The sequence below is a fragment of the Salvelinus fontinalis genome, chromosome 3 (genome assembly GCF_029448725.1).
Source record: "Salvelinus fontinalis isolate EN_2023a chromosome 3, ASM2944872v1, whole genome shotgun sequence".
Taxonomy (NCBI): Eukaryota; Metazoa; Chordata; class Actinopteri; order Salmoniformes; family Salmonidae; genus Salvelinus; species Salvelinus fontinalis.
In genome coordinates, this window is record NC_074667.1 from 16,512,860 (window position 1) to 16,531,325 (window position 18,466).

General features: G+C 41.9%; 2 protein-coding genes across 2 annotated transcripts in view; both read right to left on the bottom strand.

Moving 5' to 3' along the window:
- Positions 1 to 5,221: 5,221 nt before the first annotated feature.
- LOC129840028 (odorant receptor 131-2-like) lies at positions 5,222 to 6,217 on the bottom strand. Its single transcript, XM_055907837.1, has one exon. It carries the CDS (start codon positions 6,215 to 6,217, stop codon positions 5,222 to 5,224), a length of 996 nt encoding a protein of 331 aa, XP_055763812.1.
- Positions 6,218 to 8,535: 2,318 nt separating this feature from the next.
- The window catches only part of LOC129840032 (matrilin-4-like), a 46,093-nt gene continuing 36,162 nt past the window's right edge, over positions 8,536 to 18,466 (bottom strand). Inside the window, exons 9-12 of the mRNA XM_055907848.1 lie at positions 13,082 to 13,486; positions 12,759 to 12,911; positions 12,302 to 12,406; positions 8,536 to 10,271 (exon numbers count right to left, since the gene is read on the bottom strand). Of these exons, the coding sequence (XP_055763823.1) occupies positions 10,213 to 10,271; positions 12,302 to 12,406; positions 12,759 to 12,911; positions 13,082 to 13,486 (722 nt within the window). The 3' untranslated portion in view covers positions 8,536 to 10,212. The remainder of the gene's footprint in view (positions 10,272 to 12,301; positions 12,407 to 12,758; positions 12,912 to 13,081; positions 13,487 to 18,466) is intronic.

An 18,466-nucleotide genomic window follows, 5' to 3' on the forward strand; every position in this document is an offset into this window, starting at 1 on the left:
GGAGCTGCAAAGCTCCACAGTGGAGATTGGAGTATCTGTCCATTGGACCACGTTAAGCCATACGCTCCACAGAGCTGGGCTTTGGGGTAAAGTGGCCAGAAAAAAGTTATAGTTCAAAGAAAAAATAAGCGAACACATTTGGTGTTTGCCAAAAGGCATGTGGGAGACGCCCCAAACATATGGAAGAAGGTACTCTGGTCAGATGAGACTAAAATGTTGCTTTTGGCCATCAAGGAAAATGCTATGTCTGGCGCAAACTCAACACCTTCCATCACCCCGAGAACACCATCCCCACAGTGAAGCATGGTGGTGGCAGCATCATGCTGTGGGGATAATTTTCATTGGCAGGGACTGGGAAACTGGTCAGAATTGAAGGAATGATGGATGGCGCTAAATACAGGGATATTCTTGAGGGAAACAGGATTCAGTCTACCAGAGATTTGAGACTGGTATGGAGGTTCACCTTCCAGCAGGATAATAAGCATATTGCTAAAGCAACACTCGAGTGGTTTAAGGGGAAACATTTAAATGTCTTGGAATAGCCTAGTCAAAGGCCAGACCTCAATCCAATTGAGAATCTGTGGTATGACTTAAAGATTGCTGTACACCAGCGGAACCCATCCAACTTGAAGGCGCTGGAGCAGTTTTGCCTTGAAGAATGGGCAAAAATCCCAGTGGCTAGATGTGCCAAGCTTATAGAGACATACCCTAAAAGACTTGCAGCTGTAATTGCTGCAAAAGGTACAAAAAGCTACAAAGTATTGACTTTGGGTGATGAATAATAATAATATGCATATATTAGCAACTATGACTGAGGAGCAGGCCGTTTACTCTGGGCACCTCTGTGCACCTTTCATCCAAGCTGCTCAATACTGCCCCTGCAGCCACAAGAAGTTAACGACTTTATTCATATTTACAGATGGCATACAAGTCTGTTATGTAGGCACATGAAAGTTCACATGTTCCAGAAGGCAATTCTGCCAAAAATTGTGTTTTGATAAATAAAAATAAATGTTCAAATGCCTCTCATGTGAAGTCGTGACTCGTGACATTATGCCTAGTTTCCTGAAACGAATCACAATTTGACAAGCACTTGATAATGCCTCGAATTTCCCGGCGGCAAATACATCATTCACAAGTCATAGGCTAATATTGTCAACATCAGACTATTTTTGATTTAATTTTGTCTTTACATATACTAAATAATATACAGTGCATTCGGAAAGTATTCAGACAGCCTTAATTTCTCCCAAAAAATTACATTACAGCCCTATTCTAAAATGTATTAAATCTTTAAAAAAAGAAAATATCTACACACAATACTCCATAATGACAAAGCAAAAAACGTTTTTTAGAAATGTTTGCAAATGTATTAAAAAGAAAACTTATCACATTTACAGAAGTATTCAGACCCTTTACTCAGTACTTTGTTGAAGCACCTTTGGAAGCGATATCAGCCACAAGCCTTCTTGGGTATGACACTACAACCTTGGCACAACTGTATTTGGGGAGTTTCTCCCATTCTTCTCTGCAGATCCTCTCAAGCTCTGTCAGGTTGGATGGAGAGCTTCGCTGCACAGCTATTTTCAGGGTTCTCCAGAGATGTTAGAACAGGTTCATGTCCGGGCTCTGACTGGGCCACTCAAGGACATTCAGAGCCACTCCTGCATTGCCTTTGCTGTGTGCTTAGGGTTGTTGTCTTTTTGGAAGGTGAACCTTCTCCCCAGTCTGAGGTCCTGAGTGCTCCACAATCTGGAGCACTCATAATCTCTCCACATCTGGAGCAGGTTATCATCAAGGATCGCTGTACTTTGCTCCGTTCATCTTTCCCTCAATCCTGACTAGTCTCCCAGTCCCTGCCGCTGAAAATTCCCACAGCATGATGCTGCCACCACCATGTTTCACCGTATGCATGGTGGAAAGTTTCCTCCAGTCATGACACTTGGCATTCAGGCCAAAGATTTCAATTTAGGTTTCATCAGACCAGAGAATCTTGTTTCATGGCTTTGTTTTTGCTCTGACATGCTAAGTCAACTCTGGGACCTTATAGAAAGGTGTGTGTGCCTTTCCAAATCATGTCCAATCAGTTGAATTTACCACAGGTGGACTCCAATCAGGGTGTAGAAACATCTCAAGGATGATCAATGTTAACAGGATTCACCTGAGCTCAATTTCGAGTCTCAGAGCACAGGGTCTGAATACTTACGTAAATAAGGCATTTCTGTTTTTTATTTGTAATAAATTCACCAAAATTCGAAGAACCTGTTTTTGCTTTGTCATTATTGGGTATCGTGTGCAGATTGATGAGATTTTTTTTTTATTTCATAATTTTAGAATAAGGCTGTAACGTAACAAAATGTGGAAAGAGTTCAGGGGTCTGAATACTTTCCGAATGCACTGTATGTGTGAAATTTGTTTGGATTTAAAATGGACCATTATCATGCACCTGTCTCCAAGCAGGGGAAAAAAATGTCATATATGCACTTAAATAGCAACTGGAGGAAGCTATTCCTTTACTTAATTTGCATTGCCCTCCTGTTATAAAGAGATGCATTGTGCTTAATTTCAGGAAAGTTTAGAAATAAATATAATAGGCCTAGCCTATAGAAAGCTGATGGGATCCTCTTTTTAATGGAGGCCATCACTCTGTTTTCTCACACAATCTTAATTTTTTAATTTAAGCTTTATTCAACTAGTCAAGTCAGTTAAGAACAAGTTCTTATTTACAATGATGGCGTTCCCTGGCCATCTCAGATGGCGCTGGGTCAATTGTGCGCCGCCCTATGGGACTCCCAATCACGGCCGGTTGTGATATAGCCTGGAATCGAACTAGGTCTGTAGTGACGCCTCTAGCACTGAGATGCAGTGCCGTAGACCGCTGCGCCACTCGGGAGCCCCCAATTGCATAGCCTATAGAAATGTTGCGCAACATGAGCTCATGGGCTCTCATGAAGTGTTTGATTTAGATTTCCGAAACATTTGCCCTTGATATTAGAGGGACAATGGAGTGCTGAGTACCAGGCAGTTAGCAAGTTTGGTAGGCTACTAATGTCCATCCGCTGCATCAGAGCTTGGAGAAGCCTAATTACCATGACTAAACGGTCACGTGGAAGTTGACTGCCATCATGACTCGTGACCGCTGGTGTGGTGGTAATACGGTCACCGTAACAGCCCTACCCATAACATAATGCAGCCACCACATCAGCTTGAAAATATGGAAAGTGATACTCAGTAATGTGTTCTATTAGATTTGCTCCATACATTGCGCTTTGTATTCAGGATAAAATGTTAATTGCTTAGCCAAAGTTTTAACATTATTACTTTAGTACCTTGTTGCAAATAGAATGCATGTTTTTGAATATTTTTATTCTGTACAGGCTTCCTTTTCACTCTGCCAATTAGGTTAGTATTGTGTAATAACTAATATTGTTAATCCATCCTCAGCTTTCTCCTATCACAGCCATTAATAACAGGCTATAAGTAACATAAAACAATCCCCATCAAAAATCTGTCAATTTATGGCTGTCCGCATCTGCGTTGGAAGGTCGCCGAGCTACAGTGGTGTTTGTCAGACCATGAGACATTCCGAAAATCAGCCTTCTCACGAAAACGTCTGTAGCGTTCGAATCATTTGGGCTACAAACTAATATGACTCCACTTTGGAAAGGGGAGACTCTCACAAACATGGTAATGGTTGGTCTACGTCACCAAACAGTGTCACGGGACTCTCTGAATTTAAACCATACAAATGAATGGATGTATGGAGGTAGTTTTTGCCAACAAAAATATATATTTTCCTGAGCTTTCTTATATCTCCTAGACATAGCACATGCATTTTAAAACATTATGATTTATTTTTTTGTAAATGTATGAATGTGTTATTCAATACATTTCTATGGGCTGTAGTAGTAAAGGTCAAATAAAATATTTTATCAAATAACTTTTACATATTTTTGTACACCTAAAGGGGTCCTAAAATTCCAAATCAAATAGCTAAATGATCCATGGTATGGCCACCTTAAAACAATTCCATATTTTAGCTTAGTAGAATTTTTACCCATCTACCAATAGGTGCCCTTGGCAAGGCATTGGAAAAGCTCTCTGGTCTTTGTGGTTGAACCTGTGCTTGAAATTCACTGCTTGACTGTGGAACCTTAAAGATAATTGTATGTGATGGGTACAAAGATGGTGTAGTCATTCAACAATCCTATTAAACACTATTATTCCATGTCCATGCTTTTTATGTGACTTGTTAAGACATGTTTTACTCCTGAACTTATTTAGGCTTGCCGTAACATAAGAATACTTATTGACTCAATACATTTCAGCTTTACATTTTTTATTAATTTGTTTAAAAAAATGACTCTGACATGATGGGGTATTGTGTGTAGATCAGTGACACAATCTGTTTTTTTAAGCCATTTTAAATTCAGACTAACACAACAAAATGTGGAAGAAAAAGTCAAGGGGTGTGAACTTTCTGAATGCACTGGTGTGTATACATGCATACATACTGAGTGTACAAAACATTAAGGACACCTTCCTAATATTGAGTTGCAGCCCCCCTTTTGCCCTCAGAACAGTCTTAATTCGTCAGGGCATAAGGTGTCAAAAGCATTCTACAGGGATGCATGCCAATGTTGACTCCAATGCTTCCCACAGTTGTCAAGTTGGCTGGATGTTATTTGGTTGGTGGACCATTTTTAATACACACAGGAAACTGTTAAGCATTAAAAACCTAGCAGCATTGCAGTTCTTGACACAAACCGGTGTGCCTGGCACTTACTACCATACCCCGTTCAAAGGCACTTAAATCTTTTGTCTCGCCCATTCACCCTCTGAATGGCACACAGACAATCCATGTCTCAATTGTCTCAAGGCTTAAAAATTATTCTTTAACCTGTCTCCTCCCCTTTATCTACAATGAAGGGGATTTAACAAGTGACATCAATAAGGGATCATAGCTTTCATCTGGATTCACCTGGTCAGTCTGTCATGGAAAGAGCAGGTGTCCTTAAGGTTTTTTTACACTCAGTGGATAGATTGATATTGAATTACAATTTTTTTCCTACATTTTCATTACAATTCAGCTTGCTGCCATAATTATTTGGTGAAGAACAATAAAACTCTTTCTCAATATATATCATGAGAAAATGAATTTAGTTTCACACCTTTCAAAATAATCCACTGAAAATATAGAGTATATACACATGGAGAAGAATTATCCTGCTATGTGATCTATAAAGACCTTTTCATTTGGCTGGTGGTGTTTGAAAGGGACACATTTTGAGGATAAATGCTCATTCACCCTACATATCAAGTACCTCTTCAGATACTTACGAAAGGTCTGATCTCTAAGCCCATAAACTATTGGACTAATAAACCTGGGCAAAATATGAACAATTACATAGCTAGTAAACTGGATCTCCAGCGCATGTGAGGAAAATATATATAGCAGCAGGCTGTCAATCAAAGGGCCTATGTAGGTGAACATGCACATTAACAACTGTACAGCATGAAGCAAGATGGTGTTGCGAGCCTTCTTGGCATCCGCATTAGCCGCCTTGGCAGTGAACATGATCCTGAAATACGTATAGAAAAGAGTGAACCAAACAACAGTCAGATACACAGCGTGGGAAATGTTTTTCTTCTCTATCAGGTACGGGTTGCGGAAAAGTGAGTCTCGACTACAGAATATTTTGGAGTGGAAGAACTGAAGTGGTTCTGTGGCCAAGAGAATGAAAAGGTCAGGTAAAATTGGAATGGCGGCCATGATCCAAATGATGCCAATGAGAATGTAGGTCCTGTGCACTGTACATATCTGAGAATGGCGCAGCGGTATACATATAGCTATATAGCGCTCTAAGGCCATGGTAGCCAGGTTCACAGGAGTATTCAAAGTGGTAAAAATGGCGATCATCAAAAGAAAGCTGCACAAAGACACATTGATTGTGAACAGGATGTAGCTTATGACATGCAGGAAGACAGCAATGGTCAATTGGATCATGTCATTGATCACCAGGTGGATGAAGAGGATGTAGCGAGGGTTGACATTGAAGATCTCGTGTTTGAAGAAGGTGTGGACAAATGTGCCATTGATGTAGTTGATGGAGATCCACAGCGCCACCACAATAATGTTCTTTGTCAAAGCCGTGACAAACGTGTCTCTGACCTTGAGAGAGATGTGTGTGACGTTGCCATCGACTGAGAAATTCATCGCTCAATAGTTGCAACCTGTAAAGCAGTAGATTAGCAATATTTGGGCTGAAATATAAGGTAAATCAGATAGCGCTTTGTCATTTACATCCTCAAAAGTTCAGATATTTACCTCATCATCATACTGCTGCTATTTCTAAATCTTGCTGTAATAATGACTTGGTTAGATACAGTAATGTACCATCTACTCACCTTTCTAGATGTCCTCTAATCTCAAGATCAATCTGACATAATGTGAGTCTTCATCTCTGGCATGAGTTTATATAGTATAATTTGAGTCCTGGGACTAACTTCTGACAAGGAGGGGCATTCCCTTAACACGGGCCATATTGCTCACACATACAGCTTTGCCACATGAGGGTGTTGAAAAAAAAACATGATTACATTGTATTTTTTAAGTGATGTTTGACTCATAATCTAATGTAACACCTTTTTCCCACTTACTTTGGCTGTCATCGATTGCCCAAGACAGATTCTTTGATATTTTCCAGCTAAATTACATTCCTTTAATAGTTTTTTTTCTGCTGCTTTGGATTTGATAAATGGGTATGGTTTGATTCAATATTTGTCATTCTCACATTCAAATTTCAAATCAGCATCCCTTTGAAAATAATCGGATCCCCAATGGACACGTTAGAATAGATCATTCACAGCTTGTGCATAATCAAGGGAAGGCTACAAAGCCCACGCCCAAATAAATGTTCATATATTCATGCTTGTTGACATAGCCTAAACAAATACACTGTGCATATTCAATCTCCAATCTCCACAGTTGGATCTGTGGAGAGCCTATCCCTCTCTCGCTCAGATTTCTGGCTCACAGCCTATGAGTACATTAGATGTACATTATGTACTTACTGACCTCTGAAGTGGGTTTAGTGGGTTTAAGTTGAATGCAAATGCCACTTTAACACTATGGTTTAAACAGGTGTTATCCCTGTTACCACCAAAGTTCATCAAAATCACAATTTACATATGTTGAACATTTTGTCAAATTTATTTGACCAGTTTCTTGTGGTTCCTGAATGGGGAAACATCACTGTTAATGTGTTAGTTGCTAAAGGGTGGTGACTCAAATATGAACTGCTGTAATAAAATCACCAAAGTTGTATATCATCAGTGCTTTAGACTCCAAATAACAATGTGCAAGTCTGTTTACTAACTTAAAGGCATTTTGATACTGTAGATCATGCGCTGCTTTTAAAAAGGTTACACAATATTCAGCTATGTACAACTGCTATTGTTTTGTTGAACTGTCTTTCCATACATTGCTGGCATTGTTAACCGAGTGCTTAATTGCAACATGCATGTTTGCCTATGGGTTCTCTTTTCCTATTTCATTTTAAAGAATGGAATATTTGGTATATATTCTGTCCACTCATCTATGATTTATCACTTGATGTGATTATTAAAATAATTATTTTTCATCCAAAATTAACCAAAGCAAACTCAACCATGATGCACTTAACACCCGGTGAATATACAAGGCCACACACTGTTTAGCATTGAAGGTGTAGTGGGCCCCACTTCAGGACCCACAGGATGGTCATAGGTAGGCTGATATGTGCCTGGGCTTGTGCCATCATGGCCATTGAGGCCAAAAGAAATGATTTGATTGGCTGAAGATTGTGCTCTTTAGCTCAAATTTCTGTAATCAAACCCAGTAAACCAACACATAAAGCATGGTATGAAGGGAAGCTGAATCAATACAGGTGTCTCAGGAAGTGGTTTTACTTTTAGACAGCTATATGGTGTGTGCCAACACTTCCTTGTCTGAGCTCCTCTGCTTCTTCCGTTCACTTGGCAATGTTACACCAGACTGAGAACTTTAGAGGCTGATTGTTGTTGAAAAGCAGTTGCATATGTTTTTCCACGGCTCCTTGTGAGTCGAAGGCCAGACTACCTATTGGGACAATTAACATGTCTTTCCCAAGGCTTGGGGGACCATCTGGCATTTCACATTCTCCAGTCTTGTCTGGGAGTCAGCAAACACGGCAATGAAAAGGGGAGCTCCGTCCCATTAGCCTTAATTAGAAGCTACTGACAAAGGTCATCCAGGGCGGGACACTTGTGGAAAGACAACATGGCATCCCAGGGACTTATTAGAGCGTCTATGGAGATAAGAACTGAAGTTCATCACAATAAAGTATGTCTCTGTTTGCAAACAATATTGAAGCAAGATCCCATTACACATTACTTGTCAATTTAGTCCCTCAGGGGTACACACCACAACACTTCTCAGCCCAATTACAGGGTGACTGCTCTCTGGTTGCAATGATTCTACGCGTCGGTTCAGAGTTATGAAGAAACAACACAGAGAACAGTTCAGTCTTTATTACCATCTGTGCCAGAATAGAGAGTCTTCAACCATTACAAAAAAGGTTATTAGAAAAAATACAAAAAGTACAGGTAACCAAATATAGGAGTATAAATCTTTCCATCACATGGTCATTTAATACAAGACTAAATAAAGAACAACAAGAAACTAAAAGGCCCTCTTGTTCATTTACATAGCTCAGTGACATTCTCTCGGTCTCAAGAAAATGCAGTAAAATGCTTCAAAGATAGGGCAAATCAGTTCAACTGTAAAAGCTCACTCCATTTAAAAGAAATTATAAACAGGGTGGTTCGAGTCCTGAACGCTGATTGGCTGACAGCTGTGGTATATCATACCATTTACCACGGGTATGACAAAACATTTAGTTTCACTGCTCTAATTACATTGGCAACCAGTTCATAATAGCAATAAGGCACCTCGTGGGTTTGTGATATATGGCCAATATACCACGGCTAAGGGCTGTGTCCAGGCACCCCGCGTTGTGTCATGTGTAAGAACATATACCACACCTTCTCAGGCCTTATTGCTTAAGTAAACCACAGCAATAGTTGGGCATAAACTTCCCTTCCTTTGTGGTGGTATTTTGATTTCACATAATATACCAGTAAATTCATGACCTCATTCAACTTCATACATAGTTACAAAGTAAGACAATCAATGTGATCTTAATTACTCATTAAGGATGTCTTTTTGGAGCTCAAATTAATACAGAACTTTCTCATCCTCTTGACAGTAATGTTTTGCTTTGATCTAGGTCATTTTGTGACGCTTGGTTTCACTTTTGTGAATCCAGGAACCCTAATTTTGTATTCTTTACGACTCTCCCATCATTTATTCATCTGAAAATATTGGATTATATTACCTTCTATGAGAAAATGCGTCCGAATTTGAAGTGGTAATAATAATAATACTTATTAGTTATTTTTTCCCCCAGTTTTCTACTGCTGATATCAAACTTGCTATAAACACATTACATTAACAAACCATATAAAACATATTAAGGATTAATAGAGCACAAATAAAAACCGTCTGGTGTGAGAATGGAAAAATACTGTGTATTTAAGACGCACTATGCAGAAATCGCCCCGGCATTTCCTGGTTGCTAAAATTCTAATAGTTTGCCTAATTTAAGTTCATAGTGACATTATAGAGAATCAGAATATAGAGAATCATTGTACCATGTAAACCGTTGTGAAATATATTTTCCATAACCAATAATATTTTATTTTCAGCTGTTTGAAGATGTACAAAAATAAAAGTTAAAAGACACACAAACAAAACTTTAAAACTGGAAGCATAGAACCGATCTACCAGCTTCTTAGACTTTCAATGACAGATCTATAACTCATATTTCTATGTGAATTTGGTTGGGTGCCTATATTGGAGCTTTAAGTTATAAAAAATGGCTGTACTTTCTAGTTGCCTGTGCTTATGTCTACATTAAGTATGGATGTGCTTGACATGACTTAAGTCCATTGCATTTCCACATGCATGCGCTGAAAAGAACATTTCTACATAAAATTTTGTTTTGTGTCATTTACATCATGGAAATTCGACATTGATAGGACTTGTGTTTTTACTGTTACATTCTTGACAGAAAAATTATTCTGTGCTCAACGCATCTCCTTTTTCTTGTTGGGTTACTTGAATGACATTCCTCATTTTCGTGACAGCAGCTGGTTCTCAATGTCCTCCAATCGTGCAGTCATACCCGCCAGTATAAATGGGTTAAGGAAATAAACACATCATTCAATTTTATTGTCAAATGGCCTGTATGAAAAAAGTTGGGCTGAGTTTAATGATATTGTGGTCAGTAGTAGTAGAATGGGATGGCATTATCGGATTGAGGTTGGGCTGAATCTGAATTTGAAACTGGGCTGAATTTGAAACGTGTGCAAAAAAATTGGACTTTGGTATAAATTATGCATTGATGTCAATGGAAGATCTCTGCAACAACTTGAGTTACACACACACACACACACACACACACACACACACACACACACACACACACACACACACACACACACACACACACACACACACACACACACACACACACACACACACACACACACACACACACACACACACACAGGCATTAGGATTTGAGCCTACAGTATATCACTTAAATGCATATTTATAAAGTATCTAAGGTAATGATAAAAAAATATATATGCAGTACCAGTCAAAAGTTTGCACACCTACTCATTCAAGGGTTTTTCTTGATATTTACTATTTCCTACATTGCAGAATAATAGTGAAGACATAAAAAATATGAAATAACACATATGGAATCATGTAGTAAACAAAAAAGTGTTCAACAAATCAAAATATGTTTTATATTTGAGATTCTTCAAGGCTGCCTTGATGACAGCTTAGCACACTCTTGGGAACTGGGAACTTGGAAAAATACGAGAACTTGAGAAAAATACAAGGTCAAATCATGATGTCAGTGATCTTCAGGTCAGAAAGTCAGGGCTCTAGAAACAGGCTCGAGTTTCCGAGTTGGAATTCCGAGTTCAATGACCGTTCAAAACGATTTTTCCCAGTCTGAGCTTGTTTTTTTTCTGCAGAGTTCCCAATTGTTTTGAACGCAGGAATAATCACAACCCATACTAATTGTCATAGCTCTCCACCATGCATGAATCTGCAGTTAGCTAAAGTTAACCAACCAGGTAAAGTGTTAGCTAGCTCGCTAACATTAGGCTATAACTAGCAAGGAAAATTGCTTTCTGAGATACTAATATTACTACACAGATCATACATGTAACGTTAGGTAGCTAGCTAACCGTACACTTTAATTTGCAATGAAAACAACTTTCTGACAAAATTATAAACTTATATCTGAATGTTGCTAGCTTGATTATCTTACCCGTATGCATGGATGAATGCGTCTCCCTCTCTGTCACGGATGCCATGATTGCCCTTAGTTTGAAGATGGAATCCAGAGACCGGTGTTTTATAAAACAGCTCTTTTTGTTCTCTTTTTGACTCCCTCCACATTTTTGCAATCAAATGACAGAATTTTTTCCATCTTCTTAGCTATCATACTCTGCTTCCACCGGGTAATCCACTGATTTCAAAACTCGGTCAACGTCTTCCGTGACAATAACACTGTTGATCTCCATTTCAGAAGACTCTACAATGTCTGGTTCATTGAAAATGTTTTTACGTAAATCAGGGATTTTCTCATGTTCTGATTCATTTTCAGTCAGAGAGAGTCAGCATGGCACGATTGTTCTCCAGAAAGTGGAGGGCATTAGCAACACTTTTGCACTTCTTCATGATATCTTTCACAAAAGGCCACGGTAGAAAGGATTACCTACACATACTGAGCAGCACATGCTACATGGCAGCACATGCTACATGGCAGACCAATCCGAACTCATCTCTCGGCATGTCCAGCCCACCCATTATCTCAGCCAATTATGGCTAGCAGGAAGGTTCCCCTTTTTCCGGGGCTAAACCAACTAGGTAATTTAACAATTTTATTCGTATTTACAGATGGCATACAAGTTTGTTATTAAGGCACATGAAAGTTCACGGAAGGCATTTCTGCCAAAAACACATTTTGATCAAAAATAAATGTTTAAGTTAAAATACTTCTCCTGTGAAGTAGTAATGTGCGACACGCCTATTTTCCTGAAACGAGTCACATATACAGTAATCGGTCATGCTACAACAGGGAAAAGACAAGCTACAAAGTGTACCTTTAATGAACAAGTGCAGTATATAGAAGGATATGTTTTGTTTTCAGCTGCTCCAGAGTGGACATTGTTGCTTGCTGGAACTCAACCAGACTCTCACAGGCACATGGGTCTTTCACCTCAATCTCTCCCTGGCTCTCCTCTGAAACACACACACACACGATTTGTTTTACTATCTTTGTGGGGTCCACAACAGACACAGACACACACAGACACAGACAGACAGACAGACAGACAGACAGACAGACAGACAGACACACACAGACACAGACAGACACACACACACACACACACACACACAGACAGACAGACAGACAGACAGACACACACACACACACACACACACACACACACACACACACACACACACACACACACACACACACACACACACACACACACACACACACACACACATTGCCTGACTGTAGATAGTGTTCTAAAATAACATGTTCTAATGTGTTGTGATTTGCTTTGATCATGGAATACAGTACCTGCACAGACATTGAGCTTGAGGTTCTCGGCTATCTGGTTGATGAAAGTGAAGTCAGTGGTATAGAAGAAGTGCTTGTCTAGTGGCTCTGAGGCAATCTCACGCAGCTCGTCCTCCACGGCCTTCCCAACACCAACAGCATACATGGTGATACCTGACAAGGAGGACAACACAGTATGTCACAAAAATGTTGGATGAAGTCCTAAATTGTATTTAATTGCAAGAACTGTTTTGTTGAAACAGCCAGTCACACACTAAAGTAGCGAATGGCAACCGATTTGGACACATTTGTTGTCTGTAAGTAGTACGTATTATGCCACCGACCTGCTTCTTTGGCCTTCTTGGCCCACTCAGTGATGTCGTCCTGAGAGCGGCCGTCAGTGAAGACCAGGCCCACGCGAGGGATGTTCTTGCGGGCACCCTCGGCCTCCGAGAAGCTGTTCTCCACCATGTGCTTGAGGGCCAGGCCCGTCATGGTGCCCTTCTCCATGTACTCCACGTTCATCACCGCCTTCTTGATGTCATTTGCCTTCTCGTACATTTTGAGGGCGAACTCTGTGCGCACGTGGCTGGAGTACTGCACTACGCCCACTCGAGTCCCATGGGCGGACACATCCAGGGAGTCCACCACTTGGTTGACAAACTGCTTGACCAGCTCAAAGTTCTGGGGACGCACGCTCTTGGAGCCATCGATGAGGAGGACCAGGTCAATGTTGGCCGATCTGCAGGCTGGGTGGGACATGAGGGTAATCAGGGCCCTTTTCATACAGTAACATGCCCCTTTCATTTACCATGCATGGATTGTAGGTCTTTCATAAAACACTGTGGGATGTGCAGTTATTATGCATTTTACCAGATCGTCATTGTAAAAGATAATTTGTTCTCAATGACTTACCTGGCTAAATATTTTTACCGTATTTATTTGTAGGTTATGTCATTTCAGTAGCAAGGCTCAAGCCACGCCCACCTGAAAATACAGCTCAGTTCAGCTTTCATTTGGTTTTGTTTGAGAAGTGGATTATCCATTTGTCAACTAATTGTCACGTCACCGATTGAACTGACAACATTCATACAATTACCTGTGCAAACCACATTTTCTCTTGGGATTTATTATCGTGGAGAAGTGTGTAACTATGTCTCAAAAGGATGGGGGTATTGTCAGAAGTCGTAGACATGGGGGTTCTATTTTTACAAAGCTAGCGCAATGATAAATCTTAGCGCTGGCGGTATGGCTATAGGTCCGGGGGTGTATCAAAAATATTTGATCTATTTTCACAGGGAATTGAGTGAATAGCTGGCGATGGCGCAAAAGGGTTGGGTTTAACTCATTATAGGTGTGAAGAGGGCTTAGAAACTCACAGGCCAATCAATGCTGTTCACTGCTTAATACGGCATGCCGTTGTCTCAAGTTCTGTAGGTTACTGACGGTCTTTGTGTTGTCTTAATTCGGCTGGGGGCACGGAATAGGCTCTTCCTAGTCCATTGCGGATTGATACAGTTTAATAAATAGCAGCATACCACCCTGCATCCCACTGCTGGCTTGCCTCTGAAGCTAAGCAGGGTGGATCTGGGCCAGTCCCTGGATGGGAGACCAGATGCTGCTGGATCTGGTGTTGGAGGGCTAGTACGGGGCACTCTTCCCTCCGGTCTAAGGAAATTCCAATTTCCAAGAGCAATGAAGTAGGGTGCTGTCTTTCAGATGTGACATTAAACAGGTGTCCGGACTATTTGTGGTCATTTCAAAATCCCATGGCACTTATTGTAAGATTAGTGGTGTTAACCCTGGTGTCATGGCTAAATTCCTAACCTGGCCCCATTCCATCATGGCCACCTAATCATCCACCTCATTCCTAATTGGCATATATCACTTCTAAACGGATGTGTCATGAGTGTTCTGGCACAAAAATGGTTGCTGTGCATCACCCAGGCGGGTGCCACACATTGGTGGTGAGTTTCCTTCTACTATGTAAAGTGCTTTGAGTACCTCAGTTGGTAGAAAATAGCTATATTAATTATTACAATAACCAGTAATAGCAACAGTGAAAAACATGGTTTTATATGATTGAATATGTTTGGCGTGTATTTGGTAACCGGACAAGAGCCGCTCTTTGGAAATGGGGATGGATACAAGCCGAATGGAGTAGCTTATGCACTGCAGGTATGCCTATGTGAATTGTGAATAATGTAAAAGCCTCTTGAGTAAACCATTTTAGAAACCTTTTATGGATAGGCTACTTGGCTAATGCATGTCCAGGATAAAAAAAGACACTAGACGCATTGCTATTGAACCAGCTTTCGTTATAGTAGGGTAGCCTATACGGGCTTGCTTTTTAATCAAACAAAACGTAAAACAAGCAATTGTTAGACATGTACACATATACAGGTTTAAAATAGCATTTGGCACTGATAAACGCCTAAATTGGAACGCGGTTGCTGTACAGTAACATGCTATACATGACGTCAGACTTCAGGCTATGCGTGTAACGGTTTTCGTTGGTGGAAGGAGAAGAGGACCAAAGTGCAGCGTGGTAGGTATTCATAAGAATTTAATAAAGAATGAATACTGAACAAAAACAACAAACCGACAAACGAACAGTTCTGTAAGGTGCAAACAAAAACACGGGACGTGGACCCCACCCCACCATAGTCTCGGCCCACTTATGTGGCACCTTAGGAGTAGCGACCCTCGCCACCGACTCCGGATGGGAGACCCTAGTAGAGGGCACCACTGGACTGAGGAGCGCCTCTGGACAGACGGGCGGCTCAGGCGGCTCAGGACAGACGGGCGACTCAGGCGGCTCAGGACAGACGGGCTGCTCAGGACAGACGGGCGGCTCAGGATAGACGGGCGGCTCTGACTTGGATAGAGAACCTGGAGCTCTGGTGCGCAGCCTTGGCACCACTCCCCCAGGCTGGATGACTACTCTAGCCCGGACCCTCCAGAGTGCAGGCACAGGTTGAACCGGGCTGTGAGTGAGCACTGGAGATCTGGTGCATACCACTCGCACCTTTCCCATAGGCTCAATGCACACATTCGCCCGGCACGAGCGGAGCGCAGGCATAGGACGCACTGCACCCTCCCAGCGTCCCGGAGACACAGCACGCAGAGCCGGCGCAGGATACCCTGGACCAAAACGGTGTACCGGAGACCAGACACGCTGAGCCGGCACAACACGCCCTGGCTGGATGCCCACTTTCGCATGGCACTTGCGGGGGGCTGGCCTATTGCGCTCCAAGCTATGACCGCGTACTGGCGACACCGTGCGCTTAACCGCATAACACGGTGCCTGACCAGTAATGCGCTGCTTACAATAAGCACAAGGAGTGGGCTCAGGTCTCCAACCTGACTCTGCCACACTCCCCGTGTTCCCCCCCCAATTTTTTGGAGGGGCTGCCTCTCGTGCCTGTCGCGCTGCCGTGCTACCTCCTCATATCGCCCCCGCTCAGCTTTCGCTGCCTCCAGTTCTTCCTTGGGGCGGCGATATTCCCCAGTCTGTGCCCAGGGTCCCTTACCGTCTAGTATCTCCTCCCATGTCCATGAGTCCAGAATCCTCTTCTCCCGTTTACCACGCTGCTTGGTCCTTGGTTGGTGGGTAGTTCTGTAACGGTTGTCGTTGGTGGAAGGAGAAGAGGACCAAAGTGCAGCGTGGTACGTATTCATAATAATTTAATAAAGAATGAATACTGAACAAAAACAACAAACCGACAAACGAACAGTTCTGTCAGGTGCAAACAAAAACACTAAACAGAAAATAACTACCCACAACCCATAGTGGGAAAACAGGCTACCTAAGTATGATTCTCAATCAGAGACAACGATCAACACTTGCCTCAGATTGAGAACCATACTAGGCCAAACACATAGAAATATAACGACTAGAACAAAACATAGAAAAACAACATAGAATGCCCACCCCAACTCACGCCCTGACCAACTAAAATAAAGACATAAAAAAGGAACTAAGGTCAGAACGTGACAATGCGCTTATCAGCGCTCTATGGGTTTTGAATGGAAGCCATTCTGAACATGATTACAGTGCGCAACAAGATGTTGCCCCATCCCTCCCGCTAATTGGGTAACTTTTGCTAATGTTTTGTAGACTTAGTGAGGGAAATGCTATGAATTAAGAGGACTTGCCACGTTCAAAAGGGTTTATGCTGATTGAACTTTCTAGTTTTTCATTTTTTTCCACTTAATGTACTTTGCCATCTCCCTTGAAGTATGGTGGGCGGCTTGTCTAGCCAGCAATAAAGGCATTCAAGCAAAAAACAACACTGTCAGAAATCTTAAAGTAAATGATGTTGTCACATCGTTGTTCAGTGATGACAGTAATCCGTCTGAAGGTCATAATACATTTCTTAATGTATTTGATGATGTGTTTTGAAAATCTTGGTAAAATAGTGTTATTCTATCATTTATGTATTCAAATAGCTACCGTTTTCTTAAACTGAACATTACTAATGTTGTGTGAGATAGAACCTTCCCACTGGTTGAATCAACATTGAATAAAAATATTCCAAAACATGCATCCTGAACTTTATGTCCTGAATACAAAGTGTTGTGTTTGGGGCAAATCCAATACAACACATTACTGAGTACCACTCTTCATATTTACAGTTTGTATTCAGGACAAAATTGCTTGCTTTACCACATTTTTTTCAGTAAATATTTGTATGACCATAAGATTTAACAACTGAGATATAAACTGGCCACCAGCTGAATTAAGTACTGCAGTGCATCTCCTCCTCATAGACTGCACCAAATTTGACAGTTCTTGCTGTGAGATGTTACCCCACTCTTCCACCAAGGCACCTGCAAGTTCCTGGACATTTCTGGGGGGAATGGCCCTAGCCCTCACCCTCCGATCCAACAGGTCCCAGACGTGCTCAATGGGATTGAGATCCAGGCTCTTCGCTGGCCATGGCAGAACACTTGCAGGAAATCACGCACAGAACGAGCAAAATGGCTGGTGGCATTGTCATGCTGGAGGGTCATGTCAGGATGAGCCTACAGGAAGGGTACCACATGAGGGAGGAGGAGGTCTTCCCTGTAACGCACAGCGTTGCGATTGCCTGCGAAGACAACAAGCTCAGTCCGATGATGCTGTGTCACACCGACACAGACCATGACGGACCCTCCACCTCCAAATCGATCCCGCTCCAGAGTACAGGCCTCGGTGTAACGCTCATTCCTTCGACGATAAACGCGAATCCGACCATCACCCTTGGTGAGACAAAACTGTGACTCGTCAGTGAAGAGCACTTTTTGCCAGTCCTGTCTGGTCCAGCGACGGTGGGTTTGTGCCCATAGGCGACGTTGTTGCCGGTGATGTCTGGTGAGGACCTGCCTTACAACAGGCCTACAAGCCCTCAGTCCAGACTATCTCAGCCTATAGCGGATAGTCTGAGCACTGATGGAGGGATTGTGCGTTCCTGGTGTAACTTGGGCAGTTGTTGTTGCCATCCTGTACCTGTCCCGCAGGTGTGATGTTCGGATGTACCGATCCTGTACAGGTGTTGTTACACGTGGTCTGCCACTGCGAGGACGATCAGCTGTCCGTCCTGTCTCGCTGTAGCGCTGTCCTAGGCGTCTCACAGTACGGACATTGCAATTTATTGCCCTGGCCACATCTACAGTCCTCATGCCTCCTTGCAGCATGCTTGAGGCACATTCATGCAGATGAGCAGGGACCCTGGGGATCCTTCTTA

What these genes read in the sequence shown, in the direction of transcription:
- LOC129840028 (XM_055907837.1), bottom strand. Translation starts at nt 6,217, where the DNA reads ATGAATTTCTCAGTCGATGGCAACGTCACACACATCTCTCTCAAGGTC.